Source organism: Helianthus annuus, chromosome 9 (genome assembly GCF_002127325.2).
Source record: "Helianthus annuus cultivar XRQ/B chromosome 9, HanXRQr2.0-SUNRISE, whole genome shotgun sequence".
Classification (NCBI taxonomy): domain Eukaryota; kingdom Viridiplantae; phylum Streptophyta; class Magnoliopsida; order Asterales; family Asteraceae; genus Helianthus; species Helianthus annuus.
This window is the reverse complement of record NC_035441.2, coordinates 187561081-187583731: the sequence shown is the minus strand read 5'-3', so window position 1 is coordinate 187583731 and position 22651 is coordinate 187561081. Positions and strand designations below refer to the sequence as shown.

General features: G+C 39.1%; 1 protein-coding gene across 1 annotated transcript; it reads left to right on the top strand.

Moving 5' to 3' along the window:
- Window positions 1-227: 227 nt before the first annotated feature.
- Window positions 228-18723, top strand: LOC110875142 (alpha-ketoglutarate-dependent dioxygenase AlkB homolog). Its single transcript, XM_022123350.2, has 2 exons — window positions 228-476; window positions 18448-18723. Exons 1-2 carry the CDS (start codon window positions 228-230, stop codon window positions 18721-18723), a joined length of 525 nt encoding a protein of 174 aa, XP_021979042.2.
- Window positions 18724-22651: the final 3928 nt, after the last annotated feature.

Below are 22651 nucleotides of genomic sequence, written 5' to 3'. Positions count from 1 at the left end.
CTCTTTTATGTAGCAAGTTGAAACAAAATGTTATTTCAATTTACCTATATGTAACCTTTTTAACAAGCAAATAGTTTCTACCACCGACGCATATATATATTCAAGAACATTAATTCTTTTTTCATAAAGAAGTTTACATGTTGGATTCTGTTGACTCGAATCTAAATTGTTAGGTAGATATAGTGAAATTATGTGACAAGAAGACCCTTGGTTTCTGGGGCTATTACATGTACAAAAGTGATGTAGATTGTAGACGACAAATGTGTTTTGGTCGAAACTGGGAACCAGAAACTAGGTATAAGAACCGTTACATGAGTAATGGTATGGAACCACTGCCGATCCCAGATGAACTTATCTCATTGGCCGAAGCTGCAATTCAAGATGCTCAAATCCATTTGGATGAACTTCCTTCAATGCGCCCGGATACCTGTTTAGCCAATTTTTATCAATCCGAAGGTCGACTTGGCCTTCATCAGGTTAGTTTTAACTTGTACACACACCCTCTATGCATGTGTCTTAGCTTTTGACTTGTATACTTTAAACACACTATTAAAAAGAGGAAGTAAAATGATTCAGATATAAGTTAAACTAGGATTTTGACCCGCCGCGCTTTGTGGCAGTGTCAAAAGTTATAGTAACTCGGATTTATACGTTATATTTGACACGACTCATTTTCGAAAAAAAAATTTACGTTGCCGTTGCCGTAGAATGAAAACATATTATTTTTGTCGATCCGGCTCGCTTTCGAACATGCATACACTAAACCATGAAATCACCATACTGAACTTTAAAGGAATAATTCAAGACATCCTGGCAAAGAATCAAATATACAAAGAAAACACATTCGTAAAAGACAATCACATGTTATGTTCCCATTTGGATTTCACCTTGATAGATCTCAAAGCGTTGACTACAGGAATGAGTTATGGGAAATAGGAAACAACTGCTAATATGGCCAATTCTTTTGATAATTTAAATGAGCTAGTAGTTTGCTCAATTCCGTTCACAACCGAATAATTTAAATGAGCTAGTAGTAATTTCAAACAAAGTCCTGCAGAAATTGAAGTGCACATTCTTTTGATAATTTAAATGAGCATTGAAATATAAGTAAATCTAACTTGTGTGTTTTGTATTCACCTGCTCTTCTCTGATTGGTCGAAATCGGGTTGTCTTCTATAAATATGTCCTCTAAGGGTCGATATTTCGGTAGTTGAGTTCTCTTAACGTTCTCTACTGGGTCAAGTTCTACTCTCTTTATTTTTCTAAGTACTTGTTCATCAATCAATGTTTTTTTTTAATCTAATATAGTAACCTATAGGCAGGCTTTACAGTAGAGCCATTTAACTGGTGAAAATAGATTAGTTTACTGAATGCATTGACTTAGGTAAGAAAGATAATGCCTACTACTCAAATCCTTTTCTTCCTCTGAATGTTCTCCAGCCAATTTCTTTCCCTTTTGACCCACAACCAGCTAAGTAATTAGCCAGCAAGTCCAATGAATCGAATTGTGCCAAATATTGTCGCAATTACATGCAAAAGAATTGATTGTCGAAGCACTCCAGCCAACACCTTCATCCCATGCCCATTTCAGATACTGAGTCTTACCGCCGTATGCCAGGAGGTTATTAACCAAGTCAAACAAAAGTCAACATCCAACTCGTCTTGCTTCTGCAATCACATAGTCCAATACCTGCAAATATTTTATCCAATCAACTACCTCTAAATTTTATAATGAATTTGCACTAAGAATGAAAACTAAATTTTTCCCTAAAAAGAAATAAAATTATAATCAAATTATATTAAAACTTGTCTGAATTTTCCAAAAAATAAAATGGAAACTCAAACTTTCTCATAAAAAAGTATCAGTATAGCGAAAGACTTTCCAAAATAGATAAATTCTCCAGATAAATTCTCCATTTCTAGATAAATTCCTCTAGATAAATTCTCCATTTCTAGCAGAAATCAAAAGCCCTAATGGCATCAAAAATTAAATTATCGCAAAGAATATCATATACAAGCACATCAAACTTTTTCTAAGCCCTAACTTTAAAAATAGATATAATACAATATGTAATTGACATGTGAGAACTACGTGTGAGTATGATGTGAATAGTTGTTGTGTTCTTGAGATGTAAATGAAGTAGAAGATGTATTTGTATGAAAAATGTTAGTAATATCTCCTAAAAATGAAGATGTATTTATAATGTAGTTAGTTAATTAGGGTTAAAGTGTTAGAATGAAGTTTAAGGTGTAAGCTTCAGTATTTTAGGTAAGTTAATTATTTATTTCGGGTCTATCCATTTAGTAATCGGGTCATCCGTATCTGTGGTTGGTTTAGGCGGGAAAAACCATTTGAGGTGAAACCAGGGGGTGACATGTGTCCCCCAATGGTTTCTTTTATATAATCTATAGATATAAACTTATGACTATATATTGTAAGTGCAGTTCCTGCCGGGTAACTGTCGCTTATCAGTTCTGATCAACCAAAGCAGAAGTCCAAGTTAAAGTCAACCATAACGAAGAATTCAAGACCACATGAAGACCCACATTGATCAAGGGGGAGTTGTTATTGCACTTTGGGTGAAAAGTGTATGGCTTCCAATTGTTAGGGTCTTTATTGTACAAGTGTCCAAACTTAGTCCCTAAGAAGTTCCTAGGGAGAATTTGTCCCTAGGAAGTTCCTAGGGAGAACTTTTGTCTGAGTTTTGGTGGAGATTTGGTTTGTCCGAGGTTTAGTCCTTAGCCTATATATATGTGTGTATTGTGTAGATTAGGGCAACGATTTGAGAGAAAGCTTGGTGCTCCTCTCCCAATTTGTTCATCCTTCTGTGTGAATTCTAGAGAGAGAGACTATGTGTTAGTGAGAGAAAGCTAGGGTTTAGATCTTTGTGATCTAAACCAGCTTGTAGATGATGTATACTCCTTTGGTTTGTGTAATCTGTGATGACTGATTCATAGTAAAGAGTTCATCTTCTACATTTTTCTATCTTGTTCTTCATATTTTGTTCTTCATGTCTTGAATCAAGTGCAATGTTTGATGTTCGTCATCGATCCGGTGCTTTCACAGTGGTATCAGAGCATGGTTACCGATTCGGAATGGTCTAACCGCCATCCGAATCACCATTGCTCTTGATTTGATGTTTGTTTCCGCCAAACATCTTGAAGACTTGAAGATTTTGGAGAAAAGTTGAAGAAATTGAAGTTGTTCATGGTTGTTTTGTTCTCCAAGTTGTTGCAGATGTGAGGTTTGATCCAAAATTTGCTCTGTCCGAGTTTTTCTTTGTGTTAATCTTGTCTGAGTTTTTAAAACTCTGTGTTTTTGTTGCTTCCGGGGTTTTGGTGAACTAGTGTGAAGTCACACTAGGGAGAAAGTCCGGAGAGTTGATTCTTCTGAGCTTCAGTTTGTCTGAGTTTATGTTTCAGCTAAATAAATTGTCTGAGTTTTGGTTTTAAGTGTTCTGAGTTTCCAATAGTCTGAGGTTTAACCTCAGGGTCAGAGGTTTATCTTTGTTAATCAGGTGCTGGTCCGAATTTTGAAACAATACAAAACTCAGACATCAGTTCTGTGTGATCCGAGTTTTACTTGAATGGTCCGAGTTTCTATACTTATCCAAGTTTCTTTATACTTGTCAGAGTTAGTTAATATGTTGACCTCCGAGTTTTAATTTAATAGCAGCCTCCGAGTTTTTAATTAACTGCAGCCCCGAGTTAAGACTGGTCCGAGGTTCTTTATAACACAGCAGACTGTCCCGAGCTCCGAGTTTATAACCTCTTGTCCCGAGGTTTCTTTCCCCGAGTTATTATAACCGTTCCGAGTTTTTATATTCCTGCATCTGTCTCCGAGTTTTTAAAAGCCGTTTATGTTCCGAGTTAATCATCGTTCCGAGTATGTTTAAATCAGTCCGAGGTTCAAAGCAGTCTAAGTCAAACAGTGTGAATGTATACCGAGTTTTGTCTTGAAATCACAGTTTCAAGGTTACTGTTCCGAGGTTTGTTTATGCTTTAATTGGTCCGAGGGTCTTATTTACCGAGGAAGTTTCTGTGTCAATTCACCGAGTTTCTGTGTCAATTCAGTAACAGTCCGAGGAAGTTTGGTCCAGTCCAGTCCTTCTCCGAGTTTCATTGGTCCGAGTATCGCCTTTGTGAAACAGCTCCGAGTTTTTCTTTTCAAACGTTCCCGAGTCTTGTCGTTTCTTTGGTCCGAGTTCTTTTTATTTTATTTCATCAGTTTTCTGCGTACCGAGTTTTTAAAATTGCAGTCCGAGGTTTGAAACAACCCTGCTGTCTAGTTTCAAAACCGCAGTGTTTCTGTTTGACACAAGCTCCGAGTTTGACTTTGACACAAGCTCCGAGTTTCTGCTTTGACACAAGCTCCGAGTTTCTGTTTGACACAAGCTCAGAGTTTCTGTTTGACACAAGCTCCGAGTTTGACTTTGACCTAGTTTTAGTCTATATATGTTCCGAGTTGTCTGATATATGTTTTGAAACTGTTATAGTCAGAGGTTTATTAAACGGATAACGGTTCGTTTTCACAAACTTTTGGTCTCCGATGCTTAAAACATGTTGCTTCCGAGCTTCGTTATCCTTCCGAGTTTTTGAAAAGGTTTACCGTCTGAGTTTTGACTTCTGAAAGGTCAAACTGTCATCTGTTTCGAGTTCATTGAGTCAAAACTGAAATGGTTACTCCGGGTTACCTGCATGTTCCGAGGTATTTCACACACGAGCATGGTTACCGATTCGTTTGGTGAGGGTTTGAACTTGAAATTTCTGGTGATTGCGAAACTGTTGGTGGCTGACGGTAGTGCGAAATCGCATAAGATGTTGTTGGTATTTATTAATGAGGGTTTCGAGTGCTTGAGCTCGCTCGGGCCCACAATGAGCCCGTTTTACATCGTGATTTTGAATCTCCACATGCCTGAGATGGACGGCTTCGAAGTTGCCATACGGATTCGTAAGTTTCGTAGCCGTAATCGACCGTTGATTATTGCACTGACTGCGAGCGCCGAAGAACAAGTGTGGGAGCGATGTTTGCAAGTGGGGATGAACGGGGTGATCAGGAAACCAGTTCTGTTGCGGGGCTTGGAAAATGAGCTTCGAACGGTTTTACAACGAACTGGTGATCGGTTATGGGTTTTTCCGATGTCTTTGCTTGTTCTGAATTTCTTTGTACTCTAAGTACTATTCCGATGATCTGATTCGAGGTTTCAAGAGCTTTCGGGTTTTTACAAGTTCCGAATTTTCTAAGCTTCCGGGTTACCTAGGGTACCGGATTTTTAACTAAGTTTAGAAGCTTGTGTAGTTCGGAAGTTTCGAGTTGTGCATGTTCCGAGTTTTTCTAGTTATTCCGGGTTACCTGGGGTACCGCATAACTAACTAAGAGTCTGAATTATGCGTAGTTTGAAGACTTGAGGTCGGTTTCGGATTATCGAAAAGTTTTATGGTACTTATGTTGTCCGGATCAAGTGAGGAGGTGAAGAGAATAAGACTTGCTTGGATTTTTGTATTGTTTACAAAGAAATAGGGGGAGTAAAAAAATTCTGAAATTCCTGTTTTCTTTGTAAACAAAAAGCTCGTGGTGCTACATCGAAACACGTTCATGTTTACTATCCTTGAGATTAACTTAGTGTTAATCTTAACGGTGGCGAAGTGTAAACAAAAAGCTCGTGGTGCTACATGAAGCAAGTTAGAGCTCGTGTATGATTGAGTTTTGTCAAGTTTGTTCGAGGTTCAATCAAGTGTTAACGTGATGAAGCAAATTGTTCGTTTGGCAACTAGTTGAAGGTCATGCCTTTATCGTATACCAGTTAAAGTAGAGAAGATTAGTCTTCTTGGTACCTCTTCCAAGTGGGTGACTGATCGGATTCTCGAAATAGGGGTTCTTACATTGAGGGGGAGATGAGAGACGAAAGTCAACGGGTAATTGGTGGATTTGTGAAGATACGGGATTGGATCTTGAAGATTCGAGATGAAATGATTTCAGACACTCGGTTGAAGACTCTGATCAAGATGGTGGATGTACTTTTACAAAGTTCAGTTTGTTATTAACTTATCGAACTGAGCTTCATGTCTTTGTGAAGTTTGAAGTGTTCAAGATTGGGCATTGTGTTGGTGCACTTGTGTCTGTACTTTGTCTGTATTCAGTCACGTTATAAACGATGTCTATGTTAGTCTTGTAAGTTTGACCAAGTCAACTATCCTCCTAGTTTGACTTGGCCAAACAGTTTGTTTATGGTTGTCATTTGTCTGGCTCGAAGGATGCTCATCGAAGGATAATGTTGATCCTTCGATGAACTCGAAAGATGAACTTTCGAGGGATGATTCGATAGATCATCCTTCGAGGTTAATGCAGATCCTTCGAAGTCTTTGTAATCGATAGATGATCCTTCGATCACCTATCAGATCCTTCGGACAAGACAACCTGGGCTGGGTATATATATACCCATGCAGTGTATGTTGTAAGATAGATGCACACATAGAGAGTTGAGAGCATTCTGTCCGAAACACACACACACATAGTGAGAGTTTGCAAGTTAGATTTGTAAACATTGTGCTTGTAACCGGAACCTTCATACGTATTAATACAGTGGTGTTAATCGGTGAACCCTTGTGTGTTTGTCTTTCTACTTGCTTCATCCCGGTTTGCTTGCTAGCTTGGATTCCGCACTCGCTAGTGGGTTTGTATAACGAGGTTTAGGTTCGTCATCCTCCGAGAGGGACCTACAAGTGGTATCAGAGCCGTGGCTCTTTACCTTGTTTAAAACCGGGTTTGTTCAAGTTCTTGGTGTGTTTGGACACTTGGTTTAGCACCCGTTTTTGGAGTTTTTCTTGCATTTTTAAACTGAAAAACGTGTTCTAAACCTTTCGGGAGTGTTCAAGGTTGGGTTGGGTAACTTAAAATCTTGTTCTAATAAGTTTGTTGTTTTCCGGCCAAACTTCCGGCTAAATTCCGGTACTGGTTCTGGATAAGATCTTTCCTTTTTGGGATATTTTTCAAAGTCACTTTTCAAAGTTGGTGAAAAGTTGTGTCTGCACATACCTTCTGCCGAAAGTTGTGCACCAACCCATCACCTTTCCCACCTACCCGTCAACCTTGTGTCAGTTGTGTCAGAGCTCTTCTAAAGACATCCTTCGACATCGAAAGATAATCTTTCGATCAAGGAGGTTCGACAGATATCCATCCTTCGAACATCTTTCGAAGTTTGTGTTCTATCTTTCGAGCCAAGGAATCTTTTCGAAGGATACATCGTTCGAAGCTACTGTTACTCATCGAAAGATAAGGATCCTTCGTGTTGGTGAATCTTTCGAGATCTGTGTTCGAAATATAAGGAGAATCTTTCGAAATCATCTTTCGAAAGATAAGGATCCTTCGTGTAGTCAATCTTTCGAAGTCATTGTTCGAAACTCAACAGTGATCTTTCGAACACTGTTGATCATTCGAACAAGTCTTGATCTTTCGGACAAATCAGTATCCTTCAATTCGTGTCTGTTTGCATTTAACAGTTTGTGTTTGTGTAGGTTTTCCTATTAGTATTTGATCAAAATGAGCTGTACAAGTCCTTGGGATTGGAGTTTGGACTCACAATCCAGTCAAGAACTAACTTCTGCTGCAGCTTGGGCAAAGAGTATGTTTCCTCCGCCATCAATTAGTCCAAGTCAATGGGCTTTGGTATCCAATCAAAGTCAAAGCATTCAAAACCTTTTGATTAGTGAAAGTGAAACGGGCAGCAACAATCGTCCACCAAAGCTGAATCATATGAATGACTTTCCATCATGGAAAAACCGTTTTCACACGTATGTTCAAGGGCAAACACCGATCTTTGGACGTGTTTCATCAATGCATTCAATACCAATCTGGAGGTTGCTGCGTCCACTTCAGAAGGTTATGCCAACATGCTGGAGAATGACAAGAAGGCTTATGAATTGGAGAAAAAGGCCTTTGCTACTCTTACACAAGCACTCAACAAAGATATCTATCATCAGTTCTCCTATTGCAAGACGACGAAAACATTGTGGGATGCCTTAGTTGCTAGAGGAGAAGGCAATGCAACTACTCGAAAGTCTCGTCATGATTTGTTGAAGAAAGAGTTTGAGTCGTTTCAATTTTTGGAAAACGAAACTCTAAATGATATGACAACACGGTTCTATCATTTGATTAGTGAAATGTGTGCTTATGGGGTTGTATCTACTCAACAAGACATGGTGAATAGGTTTGCTGACGCCTTGCCTCCAAAATGGAGTTCGTTTATTGAGTTGTTGAAGCATACTGGAACTCTAGACACGGTTAACATCTATGAGTTCATTCAGAAGCTGGAACATAAAAATGATGAAGAAATCAGAAAAGCAAAGCGAGCTCCCGCTCCTCAGAATACAGAAATGTACCTTCCAGGCTTCGATATTTTGGCAAGATCTGCTGCAGCTCAGCAACAGCAACCTAAGCTGCAAACTGCATTTGTGTCCAACACAAGTTCAAGTTCTCTTCCGTTTCCTCAGTCAACAGCTGCTCCGGCTTTCGATCCAAGGTCTTACATTCCTGTCCCAACACAGCCACAAGTCCAACCTCCACAACAACAACAGCAGGCTCATTATACCAACAATCCTCAACCTCAAAATTCTCACACAATCCGAGTCGACAATTCAAACCTTTCACACCTTAGCATTGAAGTAGCTAAGGAGCACATGGAAATTATTAATACAATCGTCAGTGCTTACTGTGGTTTGGTAGCAGGTCAGCTTGGAAACATCAACATGACCAATGAAGATTATCAACAGATCGACAAGGAAGAAATGGAGTTGATGGATATTAAGTGGGCTTTTGCAAGTGCGGTTAGAAGGGCCAAAGACTTCATGGCTCGTACTGGTAGAACTTCGTTGGAAGGAAAGAAAGATACGAAGTATGGGTTTGATATCAACGCCGTTACATGCTTCAATTGTGGTAATAAAGGGCACTTCAAACGTGAGTGCACTCTACCAACAAAACATGGTAATCACAACCCTTTCAGAAACCAGACGAGTACTACAAATGTGAATGCCCAGCAAGAAAACCGTGAAAGGAGGATGGTGGCAGTTAATAACAATCAGGGCCAGCCTAGAACTTCAAATCCCAATCGGGCTCTGGCTGTTCAAGCTGATGAGGGATGTGACTGGTCAGTGCAGTTTGGTGATGATGATCAGAGAAGTGGAACAGCTTGTTATGCAAAGATCATCGAGCATGTTCATAAAGAAGAGTCTTCTGGAAGTGATGACAGTTCTGGTTATTCTAGAAGTTCTGATGAAAAAGGCTTTGTTTCTGGGGATAATCACTCAGAGTCTGATGTGAAGGAGGAAGGAGGTGATGATATTCAAGATCTACTGAATGAAGCTGATGAGCTTAAATGTCAGAAATCAATTCTGATTGGGAAGGCGGCTACTGCATCAAAGGAAATGGAGAAGTTATTTTCTGAAGATGGAGCTTTTTCTTTTCAAACTGCCTTTATGGCAAACGGTTCAGCCTCTTCTAGTCAGGTAAATTCTGAACCTCCTGCTCCTAGTGTTTATAAATCATATGCTGATATGAAGCTTGAATCAGAAAAGCTTCATAGTCATAATCAGAATTTGGTTATTGAACTGTCGAAATGCAAAGAGGCGAACATGGCTTTAACTCGGAATGAAAAAGAATTTAAATCTGTAATAGAAACATTAAAGAAAAATGTGTCCGAGGTTAACAAAGTAGTTTACCACAAGCAAGTAAGTATAAATGAATATATTAACATTGTGGAAGAAACTAAAAAGCAATTAGCCATTGCCCAATGCGAGCATGATGTGATCAAACAGAAATTGGATAGTTATTCTAACTCCCAATTTGTGCTTGATCACATCATCGATGTTCAACAACCGAAGGGAAATCAGAAAGGCATAGGGTACAAGAAATGTCCGCCCCCTTTGATGAACAATTATACCAAGATGCCTGATGAGGAGGAAATGCCTCGGTATGAACCCAGTGTGCCTCTTGATGTTGAGGAATTTGCTACTGGCCTAGGGTTCAAACCGGAAAATTCATCCTCTAAGCAACCAGAAACGTCATCATCTGTGAAGCAAAGTCCTCCAATCATTGAGGACTATGATTCTTCAGATGATGAATCAGATGTGAATGACAAGGATGAATCACTTGATGAAACAAAAGGAGTAGAAATTCCAATTGAGAATCATATTCTTTGTGATCCTCCTACTCCTGTCGTGCAACCTTTTGTCAAGCAAGTGATAGATCCTGTCAAAGCTGTTAAAGATGTCAGGAATGACAAGGAAAGTATGTCTGCTGTTAAAGGTGATAATCTGTTGTATACTTTGGTCGGTGATAGTAAAATTTATTCAAACAAAGTTTTTCCAATCAAAAATGTCAATCAATCTTTGATTGACAAAGTGTTTGAAGATACTACAAATAAATTTTTGGGAAAGACCATTCCAGGAGTTGTGGTAACACAATGTGATCCTGTTCCAAAATCAGAAATTAGAAAACAATTTGGAAACCAAAAGTCACCGACAAAGCAACAACCATTTGCCTTTAAGGGTAAGCAACAACAACGAGCTCCAAAGCCAAAGGCTAAGGTTGAATCAAAAGGAGCTCGTTACAAAAAGAAAGCAAAAGATGTTAAATTTGTAGTATCAAAAGGTACGGATAAAATTGAGACTTTTGAAAACAAATCAAACACTGATTTTGTACAACAAGTCAAGATTTTGAAACGTAACAGTGATAACAATTACACCCAACACACAAACGGGTGTGATGAAAGAGCAAGTACCTCAGGTTCTACAAGTTCGACATCTGCTAGTCGATTAAGCTCTCCTAAGTTTGTTGAAAGGAGAACTTGTTTCAAATGTGGGAAGTTTGGGCACATCATTAAAGACTGCACAAACTCGCCCAAACCAAATTTTGTTGAAAGAACCCCTTCTGAACAAGGTCACTCACAACGTCGTCCTGTTTCTCCAAAACATGATAAAAGAAATGTTAAGGAACAAGAAACGAAACAACGACGTCATAACATCAAAGCTGTTGAAAAGGCTTTAAAATCTGAAGTCAAAACGGTTAAAAGAAAACCTAGTTTGTCACAACCATTAAAGTCAGAAACTGTACATATTACACAATCTGGTAAACAAAGACAAACTTGGAGATCTAAAAAGAGTGATAATTCAGGGGGAGTGAATGTGTTTGAAAACCATCAACAGATCGAGCTCACGTTTCGTGATGCTCAGGGACGACCCAAGACCACTAAGGCTTGGGTCCCCATTCTCAACTGATGTTTTTACATGACATGTGCAGGATGTTCTAGGAGGAACTATTAATAGTCATTGGATTGTTGATAGTGGAGCATCCAGGCACATGACTGGCGACTTACGGCTCCTATACGACGTGAGAAACATTAGAGGAGGGTATGTTGCTTTTGCGGGAGACAAAGGCGGATTCATCACTGGAGAGGGAAGTATCTCAAATGGCATCGTGTGCTTCGATAAGATCAATTATGTTAAGCAAATTGATCATAATCTTCTCAGTGTGTCGCAAATCTGCGATAAGAAATTCACCGTGCATTTTGATGATGCCGGCTGCTATGTGCTGAAACCTGGATTCAAAATTCCACAAGAATGGATTCTCTTATCGGCTCCGAGAGTTAATGATCTTTATATTCTCGACATGAGCCAAGCGATTACAACATCTGCACAAGTCACTTGCTTTGTCTCTAAAGCCACGGAAAAGGAGTCTATATCTTGGCACAGAAGAATGGGACACATTCACTTGAGAAAGATGAACCATTTGGTGAAAAATAATCTTGTGAATGGTGTGCCTGTGAGAAGTTTTCATTTACAAGACATCTGTGTCTCGTGCCAAAAAGGGAAGCAAACAAAGAAGTCTCACCCTTTGAAGAAAATCAACACTGTCAGCATGCCTCTCGAACGTTTTCATATGGATCTTTTTGGACCTATGAAGCACAAGACAACATTCGGAGATGCTTATTGTCTAGTTGTTACTGATGATTATTCTAGATTTTCTTGGGTTTCCTTCATGGCACACAAGAGTGCAACTCCTGGCATCCTCAAGGATCTTCTTACAATGTTGGAGAATCTCTATTCGTTGAAAGTGAAGAGGATCCGAAGCGACAATGGAACTGAACTCAAGAATCAAGTTATGGATGAGTTTTGTACTTCTAAAGGCATTCTTCATGAGTACAGTTCTCGTTATACTCCACAACAAAATGGTGTCGCGGAGAGGAAGAATCGAACTATTATAGAAACTGCAAGAACAATGTTAGTAGAGTCGGAACTCCCTATTCAATTCTGGGGGGAGGCTGTATCGGCTGCATGCTACACGTTAAACAGAGTTCTTACAGTAAAGAGACATGGCAAGACTTGCTTCGAACTCCTTCAGAAAAGGAAACCGGATCTTTCTTACCTAGAACCGTTTGGTGCTCCATGTACTATGATTGAGCCGGATGGGAAGTTTGGTGCAAGAGCTATCGAGGGTTTCTTCCTTGGATATGCTACTCCGAATTTTCGTGTTTGGAATCTAGCTACCAAAAAGATTGAGCTATGGAGTGAAGTGAGGGTTCAAAGGTACACGAGTCCTGTTAGGGCTCCGGGTGATCCGTGGATGTTCGATTATGATGGGCTATTTGACTCCTTCAATCTGCCAACCTTTGACGAAGAATCAGCAGTGGCTAGGATGTTGTTGGAAAGTGACAACGCTGCTGTCTCGCCTTTGGTTAGACCTATTGTTGTTGACCCTCAAGCTTCTTCGTCTGTCAACAATATGGTTCAAAATGAGGTTTATGAAGATGCTGCTGATTATAATGATTCTTCTGAAGATGATGAATATCATGATGCAGCTGAAGGATCTTCGGCTCCAGCTGCTCCTGTTCAAGGTGCCTCTGGTGATACACCTCATATGCAGAATGTAGACACTGCTGAAGGGAATGCTTCCACCTCTACCCACATTCTTGGTGTGGAGTTGGTTGTTGATCTTAATCTTACCAATTTGGGTATCAATGCACGTGTGCCAGATAATCCTGAAATGAGGATTCATGATACCCACCCCCAGCAGAATATTATAGGAGATGTCCATCGCGGGGTGCAGACGCGTAATCAGCTGAGAAACAACCGGAATGCTGGTTTGTATTCAGCTATAAGAGAATCTGGTCAACAAAATGACTGGTCCTTCGCGTGTTACGTGTCACAAGAAGAACCAAAATCGTGGAAAGAAGCGTTGAAAGACAGTGCTTGGGTTGAAGCCATGCAGGAAGAATTGCAGCAATTTCAAAAGCTTGGTGTTTGGAAGCTTGTTGAAAAACCTGAGAACTACAAGAAGATTGGCACTCGATGGGTCTTCAAATGCAAGAAAGACGACCGTGGAGTGGTTATTCGGAACAAAGCTCGTTTAGTCGTTCAAGGTTTTCGTCAGATTGAAGGGATCGACTACAACGAAGTGTATGCACCTGTTGCACGTCTCGAAGCAATTCGAATCTTTCTAGCCTATGCGTCTTTCAAAGGATTCAAGGTTTATCAGATGGACGTCAAAAGTGCATTTCTACATGGTGTGGTTGAAGAAGAGGTATATGTCGAACAGCCTCCAGGTTTTGAAGATCCTGTCCATCCCGATCGGGTTTGGTTGCTCAACAAAGCTCTCTATGGTCTTCATCAAGCGCCACGAGCTTGGTATGCAACCTTATCTACCTATCTGCTGGAGAATGGTTTTCGAAGAGGTCTTATCGATTGTACTCTCTTCATCAAAGAACAAGATGGGGATCTTCTTCTGGTTCAGGTATACGTTGATGATATTATTTTTGGTTCTACTAATGATGCTTTGTGTAGGAATTTTGAGCGCATTATGCAGGATAAGTTCGAGATGAGTGCTATGGGGGAAATGACCTTTTTCTTGGGCCTACAAGTGCAACAAACTGAGTCTGGGATATTCATCCATCAGACTAAATATGTTGGTGACATCTTGAGCCGGTTCCAGATGTCTGATGCAACGCCCATTGGTACCCCATTGCCACAAAATCACGGAATTACTCCTGACTTGAAGGGTGAAGCTGTTAGTCCTTCATACTACCGCGCAATGATCGGATCTCTTATGTACCTCACAGCATCAAGGCCAGATATAATGTATCCAACGTGCCTGCTTGCCAGATATCAAGTCAACCCGAAGGCCTCACATCTTGCAGCTGTAAAAAGGATTTTTCGTTATTTGAAGGGTTACCCTGACACCGGTCTATGGTACCCTAGGGATAATAACTTTGACTTAGTCGCATTCAGTGATTCTGATCATGGCGGATGCAAAATCGACGGCAAATCCACAACGGCTGGATGTCAGTTTTTAGGAAATCGCCTAGTCACATGGCAGTGCAAGAAGCAGACTTGTGTAGCTACTTCAACATGCGAAGCTGAATACATTGCTGCCTCAAGTTGTTGCTCCCAAGTTCTGTGGATCCAACAACAATTGCGGGACTACGGTTTTGAATTCCTAACTACTCCTATTTACGTTGATAATTCTGCTGCATTACAGATCACTAGAAATCCTGTGCAGCACTCAAAGACCAAACACATCGAAATCAAATATCACTTCATACGTGACTGCTTTGAGAAAAGGCTAATCGATGTTGTTAAGGTCCACACCGATGACCAACGTGCCGACCTTTTTACCAAAGCCTTTGACAAATCTAGATTTGACTTCTTATTATTGGTAAACGGCATTAAGGTCAAGCAAGAGTAAACCAACATCGAAAAATCATTTTTGTAAATATCTTTGTGTCTTTCAAATTTATCTTAGTTTATTGATTTTAGGGGGAGTAAATCCAAAAATCGGAAAATCCAAAAACATCGAAAAATTTCAAAAACACAAAAAAAAAACAATAGAAAAACAAAAATGAGTTTCCTGGCGAGCAAAAGAGAAAATGATAGTACATCAGTGGTCTATCCAATCCTCTTTAAACCTTAAAATGATAAACGATAAGCAGCTCTATATAAGATGTATCGGTAGGCTCACAATCATTTTAAAGTGTGCAGGGTGATATAAATCTTAATCGAGTGAAGACCAGGTGGGAACCATTCATTGGCATATGGTCTTAGTACCGAAATTTCGTTTGATAGATTGCCGAGGTTCTGAGATATTCGGTCTTTATGCTGCTTATCATCTGGGTATCATGGTTGTATCTTTTACCGAAAAATAACGGGGACGCAAGTCTAGATCTTCCATGATACTATACATACGTGTACATATTACATACTGCATTCGACCTCAATAAGTGATAAACAATCACATGTCCAAACAAATAAGTGATAAAATATCACATTTATCCGGGAGTCAAGTTCGTCTCTCTGCTGTACGAAAGTACTGACCTGTTCACGGACTTGCTCCTGCGCCCTCATGCATATGAAAATCAAGTTCCTCATCAATAAGTGATTATATCACATAGGGCTTGTTTTCAAATCAAAATAAGTGAGTATCTCACATCTTATACGGTCAAACAGATGATAATCGGTATACTCACCGGTAAGATGAACCCTCGTGCATACCTTGATACGGGAATGTGTCGTGATGTGGATGAACACCGGTCGGTAAGTATAAATCATACCTTAACGTATCCCCTCGCCATGATTACATCTGATAAGTTGAGCTTAAGTGGACAACAATACCGATAATTGTTATAGGATGCTTATCTTAATGTTAACTAACTGAACAACAAGAGTGTTTCGACATGACCGTACACTGATATGATTCTCTTACCCTCGAAACTCGCAAAAAGAATGTCTGTATATATTTATTTACTGCTTAACTTTTATTGTTTTCTTTTAAACAGTTTCGTCGTTTGGTGCATATCAGCACGACATTAGCGGTGATGTCGTTTGATAACACTCAAAGGATTTTAAATTTGTTGTCTTTTAATTTCAAAAATACCAAAAAGATTTTAGGTGAGTTTTAATATAAACTTTATAAAAGTCAAAAAGATTTTATTTCTACTTTATTTTCGATCGTACGATGTTGGAACTCGAGTCTTCGTTACCTGAAACCTGAACGAAAACCGAATTGACTAAATCTTCATAAACGGTCGAAATTTGCATGTTCTGAAAGTTAAAGACTAAAATTGACAAATTTATTAAACTTTCAAACTGTCGGACGGTGTTTGATTGTGACATGGTCATTCGTGTGTCATTTGTTTATACTAACTATTCCAAGCAGTTGTTCTCATTACGCGTTTAGATTTCTTGCATGTGCAGATTCTAAAGGCTAGGAGAACATGGTCGATGACAAGCATTGGAATGAAGACACGACGTGAAGGCGCTCAAAAGATGAAGATGATCGAGTTGCCGCTGACCATCATCAACACCACAAGGATCTCACTTCATAAAGATCAAGTTTCTCACGAGCATAACTCAAGGGGGAGCTTATGTTAAGGGGGAGTTTGTCAACACACTTCCTACATGATACGGGTAGTTTGTTGATACACTCTCTGCTTTCAAGACGTGAAGACTTTGAAGATCCTCCGACATTAAAGACTCGAAAGGACATCCGAGACTTGAAGACATGAAGATCAAAGATGATCAAGATCAAGACAAATCTGCAAACATCGAAGATCGAGACAAAGCTACAGCCAAGGGGGAGTTTGTTAGTGCACTTGTGTCTGTACTTTGTCTGTATTCAGTCACGTTATAAACGATGTCTATGTTAGTCTTGTAAGTTTGACCAAGTCAACTATCCTCCTAGTTTGACTTGGCCAAACAGTTTGTTTATGGTTGTCATTTGTCTGGCTCGAAGGATGCTCATCGAAGGATAATGTTGATCCTTCGATGAACTCGAAAGATGAACTTTCGAGGGATGATTCGATAGATCATCCTTCGAGGTTAATGCAGATCCTTCGAAGTCTTTGTAATCGATAGATGATCCTTCGATCACCTATCAGATCCTTCGGACAAGACAACCTGGGCTGGGTATATATATACCCATGCAGTGTATGTTGTAAGATAGATGCACACATAGAGAGTTGAGAGCATTCTGTCCGAAACACACACACACATAGTGAGAGTTTGCAAGTTAGATTTGTAAACATTGTGCTTGTAACCGGAACCTTCATACGTATTAATACAGTGGTGTTAATCGGTGAACCCTTGTGTGTTTGTCTTTCTACTTGCTTCATCCCGGTTTGCTTGCTAGCTTGGATTCCGCACTCGCTAGTGGGTTTGTATAACAAGGTTTAGGTTCGTCATCCTCCGAGAGGGACCTACACATTGGAAATCCAATGTTTCTTTCTGCTACCGGTTAGGTTTGAAGATTAATGTATCGAGCGATATTCCTACATGTGGTTATAGGTCGGTTCGCGTTAATTTGATTCGGGAGTAGTTTGAGGGGGAGGATCTACAGTGTTTGATGTTGGATTCTTCGGGTTTCTCAAAGCGGCTTTAAGTGATCGTCAGCAAGTCTTTAATTAGAAGGGTTGAAGATCGCTGTGCTCTACCAGAAAGATCAAGTCTCAGCCAAAGTTGAAAGCTGACATGATATCTTCAGTTAAAGGGGAGTCTCTAAGTGCAGTATCCGGTGATTGAAGTTTATCGATGCCACACAGAACTGATGCAACAGTTAAGGGGGAGACTGTAAGTGTAGTTCCTGCCGGGTAACTGTCGCTTATCAGTTCTGATCAACCAAAGCAGAAGTCCAAGTTAAAGTCAACCATAACGAAGAATTCAAGACCACATGAAGACCCGCATTGATCAAGGGGGAGTTGTTATTGCACTTTGGGTGAAAAGTGTATGGCTTCCAATTGTTAGGGTCTTTATTGTACAAGTGTCCAAACTTAGTCCCTAAGAAGTTCCTAGGGAGAATTTGTCCCTAGGAAGTTCCTAGGGAGAACTTTTGTCTGAGTTTTGGTGGAGATTTGGTTTGTCCGAGGTTTAGTCCCTAGCCTATATATATGTGTGTATTGTGTAGATTAGGGCAACGATTTGAGAGAAAGCTTGGTGCTCCTCTCCCAATTTGTTCATCCTTCTGTGTGAATTCTAGAGAGAGAGACTATGTGTTAGTGAGAGAAAGCTAGGGTTTAGATCTTTGTGATCTAAACCAGCTTGTAGATGATGTATACTCCTTTGGTTTGTGTAATCTGTGATGACTGATTCATAATAAAGAGTTCATCTTCTACATTTTTCTATCGTGTTCTTCATATTTTGTTCTTCATGTCTTGAATCAAGTGCAATGTTTGATGTTCGTCATCGATCCGGTGCTTTCACATATATTTAATCATAAAATTAGGAGTTCTTGAATAGTTTAAAATTTTTAGAGTTCTGAAACGATTATATAACCTTAATAGACCATGTTGTAGATGATAATTCCTCACACGACACAAACTTAAATGGATTCGATACGACACAAATAACCCCTAGGCAAATGATATTAAATACTAGTGTTATTTTTTGAGCGTTTCTGTTTGAATGTAGGATAATGATGAGAGCCCTGATTCTCTAGAAAGAGGATTGCCTGTGGTTTCCATCTCCATTGGTGATATGGCAGAATTTGTGTATGGCCATACTCCAGATAAAAAAGAGTTGAAAAGTGTAATGTTGAAGTCAGGTGATGTATTGATATTCGGTGGCAAGTCTAGACTAATTTATCACGGGGTGACACAAATCTATCTGTACACATCTCCTGAGCCATTAATAGAAGAAAGCGGGCTTAGGCCAGGCCGTCTACCCCTTACTCTAAGGCAATTTTAAGCCTGATTGTTTTTCTAGAAGTGTTGCTTTGTGTTTTATATCTATCATCCTCGGGATCCTGTCGGTGTTATTTGTTTGAGTTTTAACAGTAATGTTTCGTGTTTGTCATAGAGTAATTTGTGTGTTGAGCCTGTACTTTGGTTTATTTTAGCTTGTTGAGTTTTATCTATTTAATTTTCTCATCAAGAATTATCTTCTCATTGTTGTTGTAAACCCTTTTTAAAAAAATAAAAAGACAGTTTCTCAATTTTCTTTTTTTGAAAAAGTTTTTAAATAATGCTTTAAAAAAACTTTTTAACTAATAATAAAAGACGACAAGATAAACAAAAAGAAGTTTTGTATTGATTATATTATATAGCAATACAAAAACGATAAATGAAATAGCAGTTTCCTATAGAGAAGTTTTGTATTTTTACTAGGCAAATTCATTCCTTGTCTGGCCTAATTTCTTTGATCAACACTAGACTGGATATTGATAACATGTCATATGAAGTTTATTTTATTGTCTGAGACTGTTATTCATCTTTAAAATGTCCTATGGGTTTTTATGTAAATCATCACCTGCTATTAGTCGGAATAATGCTACATTTTGTGACAAGAGCATGCACCTAATCTATAAATGCAACCCTCAGATTCATCCAAAGTTCAAATTAAAAGTCTTTAATCGTACTCTCTCTCTGGTTTTTTTCTCTCACGTGAACTAGAAAATGGGCAACGTGAGCAAAACATTATCTGAAGAACATTCACAAATAGAGGACGGAAAATGAGGTGTAGCGTTAGCGTAGATGACAACGAATACAGTATTGTTAGGTGATATTTTTACATTTGCATAAACTTAACACAATGCTTTATCTGTATCCATATAAGTTTTTGAGGCGATCTGTAACACCCTTTTAAAAATCTTCCTACCCATCGTCTAGATGACACATGACAATTACATCGTCAATTGAGCCCGAATACCTGAGGTATGGATACATATATATCTGGGCTATGAAGTAGAGATGGGCATAAAAACCGGTTCCTACCCGATTCCAGTGGACCCGACCCGGACCCGGTTCCGGTTCCTACCCGATGCTCAGAGGAACCGGTCCCAGGTTTAAAAAACCCGACGGGTATTACCCGGTTCCCATTTTTTCTAAAAAAAGTCAACCGTACCCGGTTCCTATCCGTACCCGGTTTCTACCCGTACCCGGTTCCTACCCGTACCCGGTTCCTATCTGTACCCGGTATGTTACCGTTGGAACCGATTCTTATATGGACCAGACCGTTGTACCCGGTTCCTTGATATATGGTAACTCATTTAATGCAAATCTGACCGTTGGAACCGGTTCCGTTATGACCGTTGGAACCGGTTATACTATAAATATCACATTTTTTTTTATTTTTTTTCACAACTCATCTTCTTCTTGTATCTATTTCTTCACCTTCTTTACATATTTCTAATGGCTTCCAAGAACTCTAAAAGCACAAACTCCCCATCCGTCAATAATGTTCCAAAAGGTTCAAATGCTCCATTTGTGGTGGGAACATTATCGCATAGCCGCAATATGGATGTTTGGTGCAATTGGGATTTAGTCGAGATGAGCGATGGTTCGCAAAAGGCTCAATGCAAATATTGTGGCTCCTTGTTAAGCAAGGATTCTAATTCTAATTTAACGAAGCATGCGAAAAAGTATTGCAAAGCTCTAAAAGATTTGACACCCGGTCAAGTTCAACTTTCAAAAGATGGTAACATTTTCCGCTACGAACAAAAGATAACTCGTGATAGGATGGCGAAGTTGGTCATCAAAAAAGCGTTGCCTTTTGGACACTTTGACGACCCCGATCTCACTAAGCTAATTAGGGAGACTCTTCAACCTAGCTACAAACACGTAAGTCGTCGAACTTTAAAACGTCATTGTTTAAATATATGGGAAAATGCAAGAAAAGATTTAATTGCATTTTTTCAAAATTTAAAGACTTGTGTAAATTTAACTAGTGATGTGTGGTCGGCTCCACACGGTTTACCCGAATCATACATTTGTGTCACCGCTCATTGGGTTGATCCCAATACATGGCAAATGATGAAACGTACGATCGCATTTGAAGAGTTTCCTTCTCCTCATTCGGGAGAAAATATTTATAAAATTATGAATGCCACAATTATAAAATATTGTTTAGAGGATAAAATATTTTCAATATCTTTCGATAACGCCTCAAACAACTCAAATGCGATCCAAAAACTAAAGTTGAAGTACAAACCAATTTGTGATGGTGCTTTTTTTCACACAAGATGTGTTGCTCATATTATTAATTTAGTTGTGCAAGACGGTTTAAAAAATAAATTTGTAGCGGATTTTATTATAGCTTTTAGAACTATGCTTCAAGATGTTTTTAAAAGTGGTAAAGAAAGATATCAAGATTATAAAAAACTTTGTAAAGAAGTTAACCAAAAATTAATTGGTCCTAATTGGGATATCCCAACTCGTTGGAATTCAATTTGTCATATGTTTGAAATGGCTTTAAAACAAATGGGCACTTTAAAAGCATTTCATACAACTTTAAGTGATGACCACCAAGTCGACCCTTTTCCCGACACGGCTTGGAATAACATTCAAACACTAAGTGAATTTTTAAAAGTTTTCAAAAAATCAACAACTTTAATTTCCGGTGTTTATTATCCCACTAGTTCTCGAGTTATTTCCGAATTATATTTGATAACAACTAATTTTAAAAAGTTTGAAAACTCAAGTGACATGTTGAGGAACATGTTGACACCAATGATCAATAAATTTAAAAAATATTTTTTGGACTTACCACCCGTATTTTTATGTGCCGCCGCTTTAAACCCAATTTTAAACGTAGCGGGTGTTAACGCGTTAGTTGATGAAATTTACGACAAGTTGGATATGCACGAGGAGGATCCAACATTGAAAGCCAAAACTAAAAAACTTTTCGATGAATCTTTGAATAAACTTTATGATCATTATTTAAAAAAATATGGGGAAAAAATCATACCATTTTTAATGGAGCTTCATCATCGGCCTCTAAAGATCAAACAATTGCCGACCCCATCATAACCATGTTGAACGTCGTTAGAGACGAAACGGCGAAACAACAAAGGGGTAACGAACCATCTAGTGAACTCGGCCGATATAAACTAAGGGATGATGCACTTACTATGACGGACGAGGAGTATAATAATTTTGACATTTTGGCATGGTGGAAGTCTAAAGAATCGGAATTCCCGATTTTAGCCACCATGGCTCGTGATTTACTAACGGTCCAAGCTTCCACGGTAGCTTCGGAAAGTGTTTTTTCTCTTAGTGGTAGGGTATTGTCGATTAGAAGAACAAGATTAACCCCGGAGTCGCTAGAGATGACAATTTGCCTAAAAGACCATTTGGACGGCGTTGATTGTGTTCAACATAAGTCGAGTCTCGAAGACGAGGTGGAGTTGGAGCACAAGATTATTGAAGAAGAGGATGAAGAGGAAGACGAGGTAGAGACCAATGATTCCGAAGACGATTGTAACGAAGTGCCCGCACCAAAGCGTAGCGGAAGTGAAAGTGTCGCACCGTCCTCAAGCAAACGAGCAAAAAAATAAATTATAGGAACCGATTCTGATCAGTCCCGAAGGAACCGATTCTGATCAGACCCACGGAACCGGTTCTGTTAAACGATTTTGACTACCGATTATGATTACCGAAAGAACCGACTTTTTGTACTACTTAAACGATTATATATGCGAATTTTTTTTTCCACAAACGAGCAATTATTTCACAAACATAAGACTTAAAACATAACACATCAAACACTTCAAACATCACACATAAAACATAAGACATCAAACATAACTAAACAAACGCATCCACCAAACTACATATTAGAAGAACCGGATCCTTCACCCTTTTCTTCCTTTTTTGCCTTTGTCACCGGGCAATGTTTG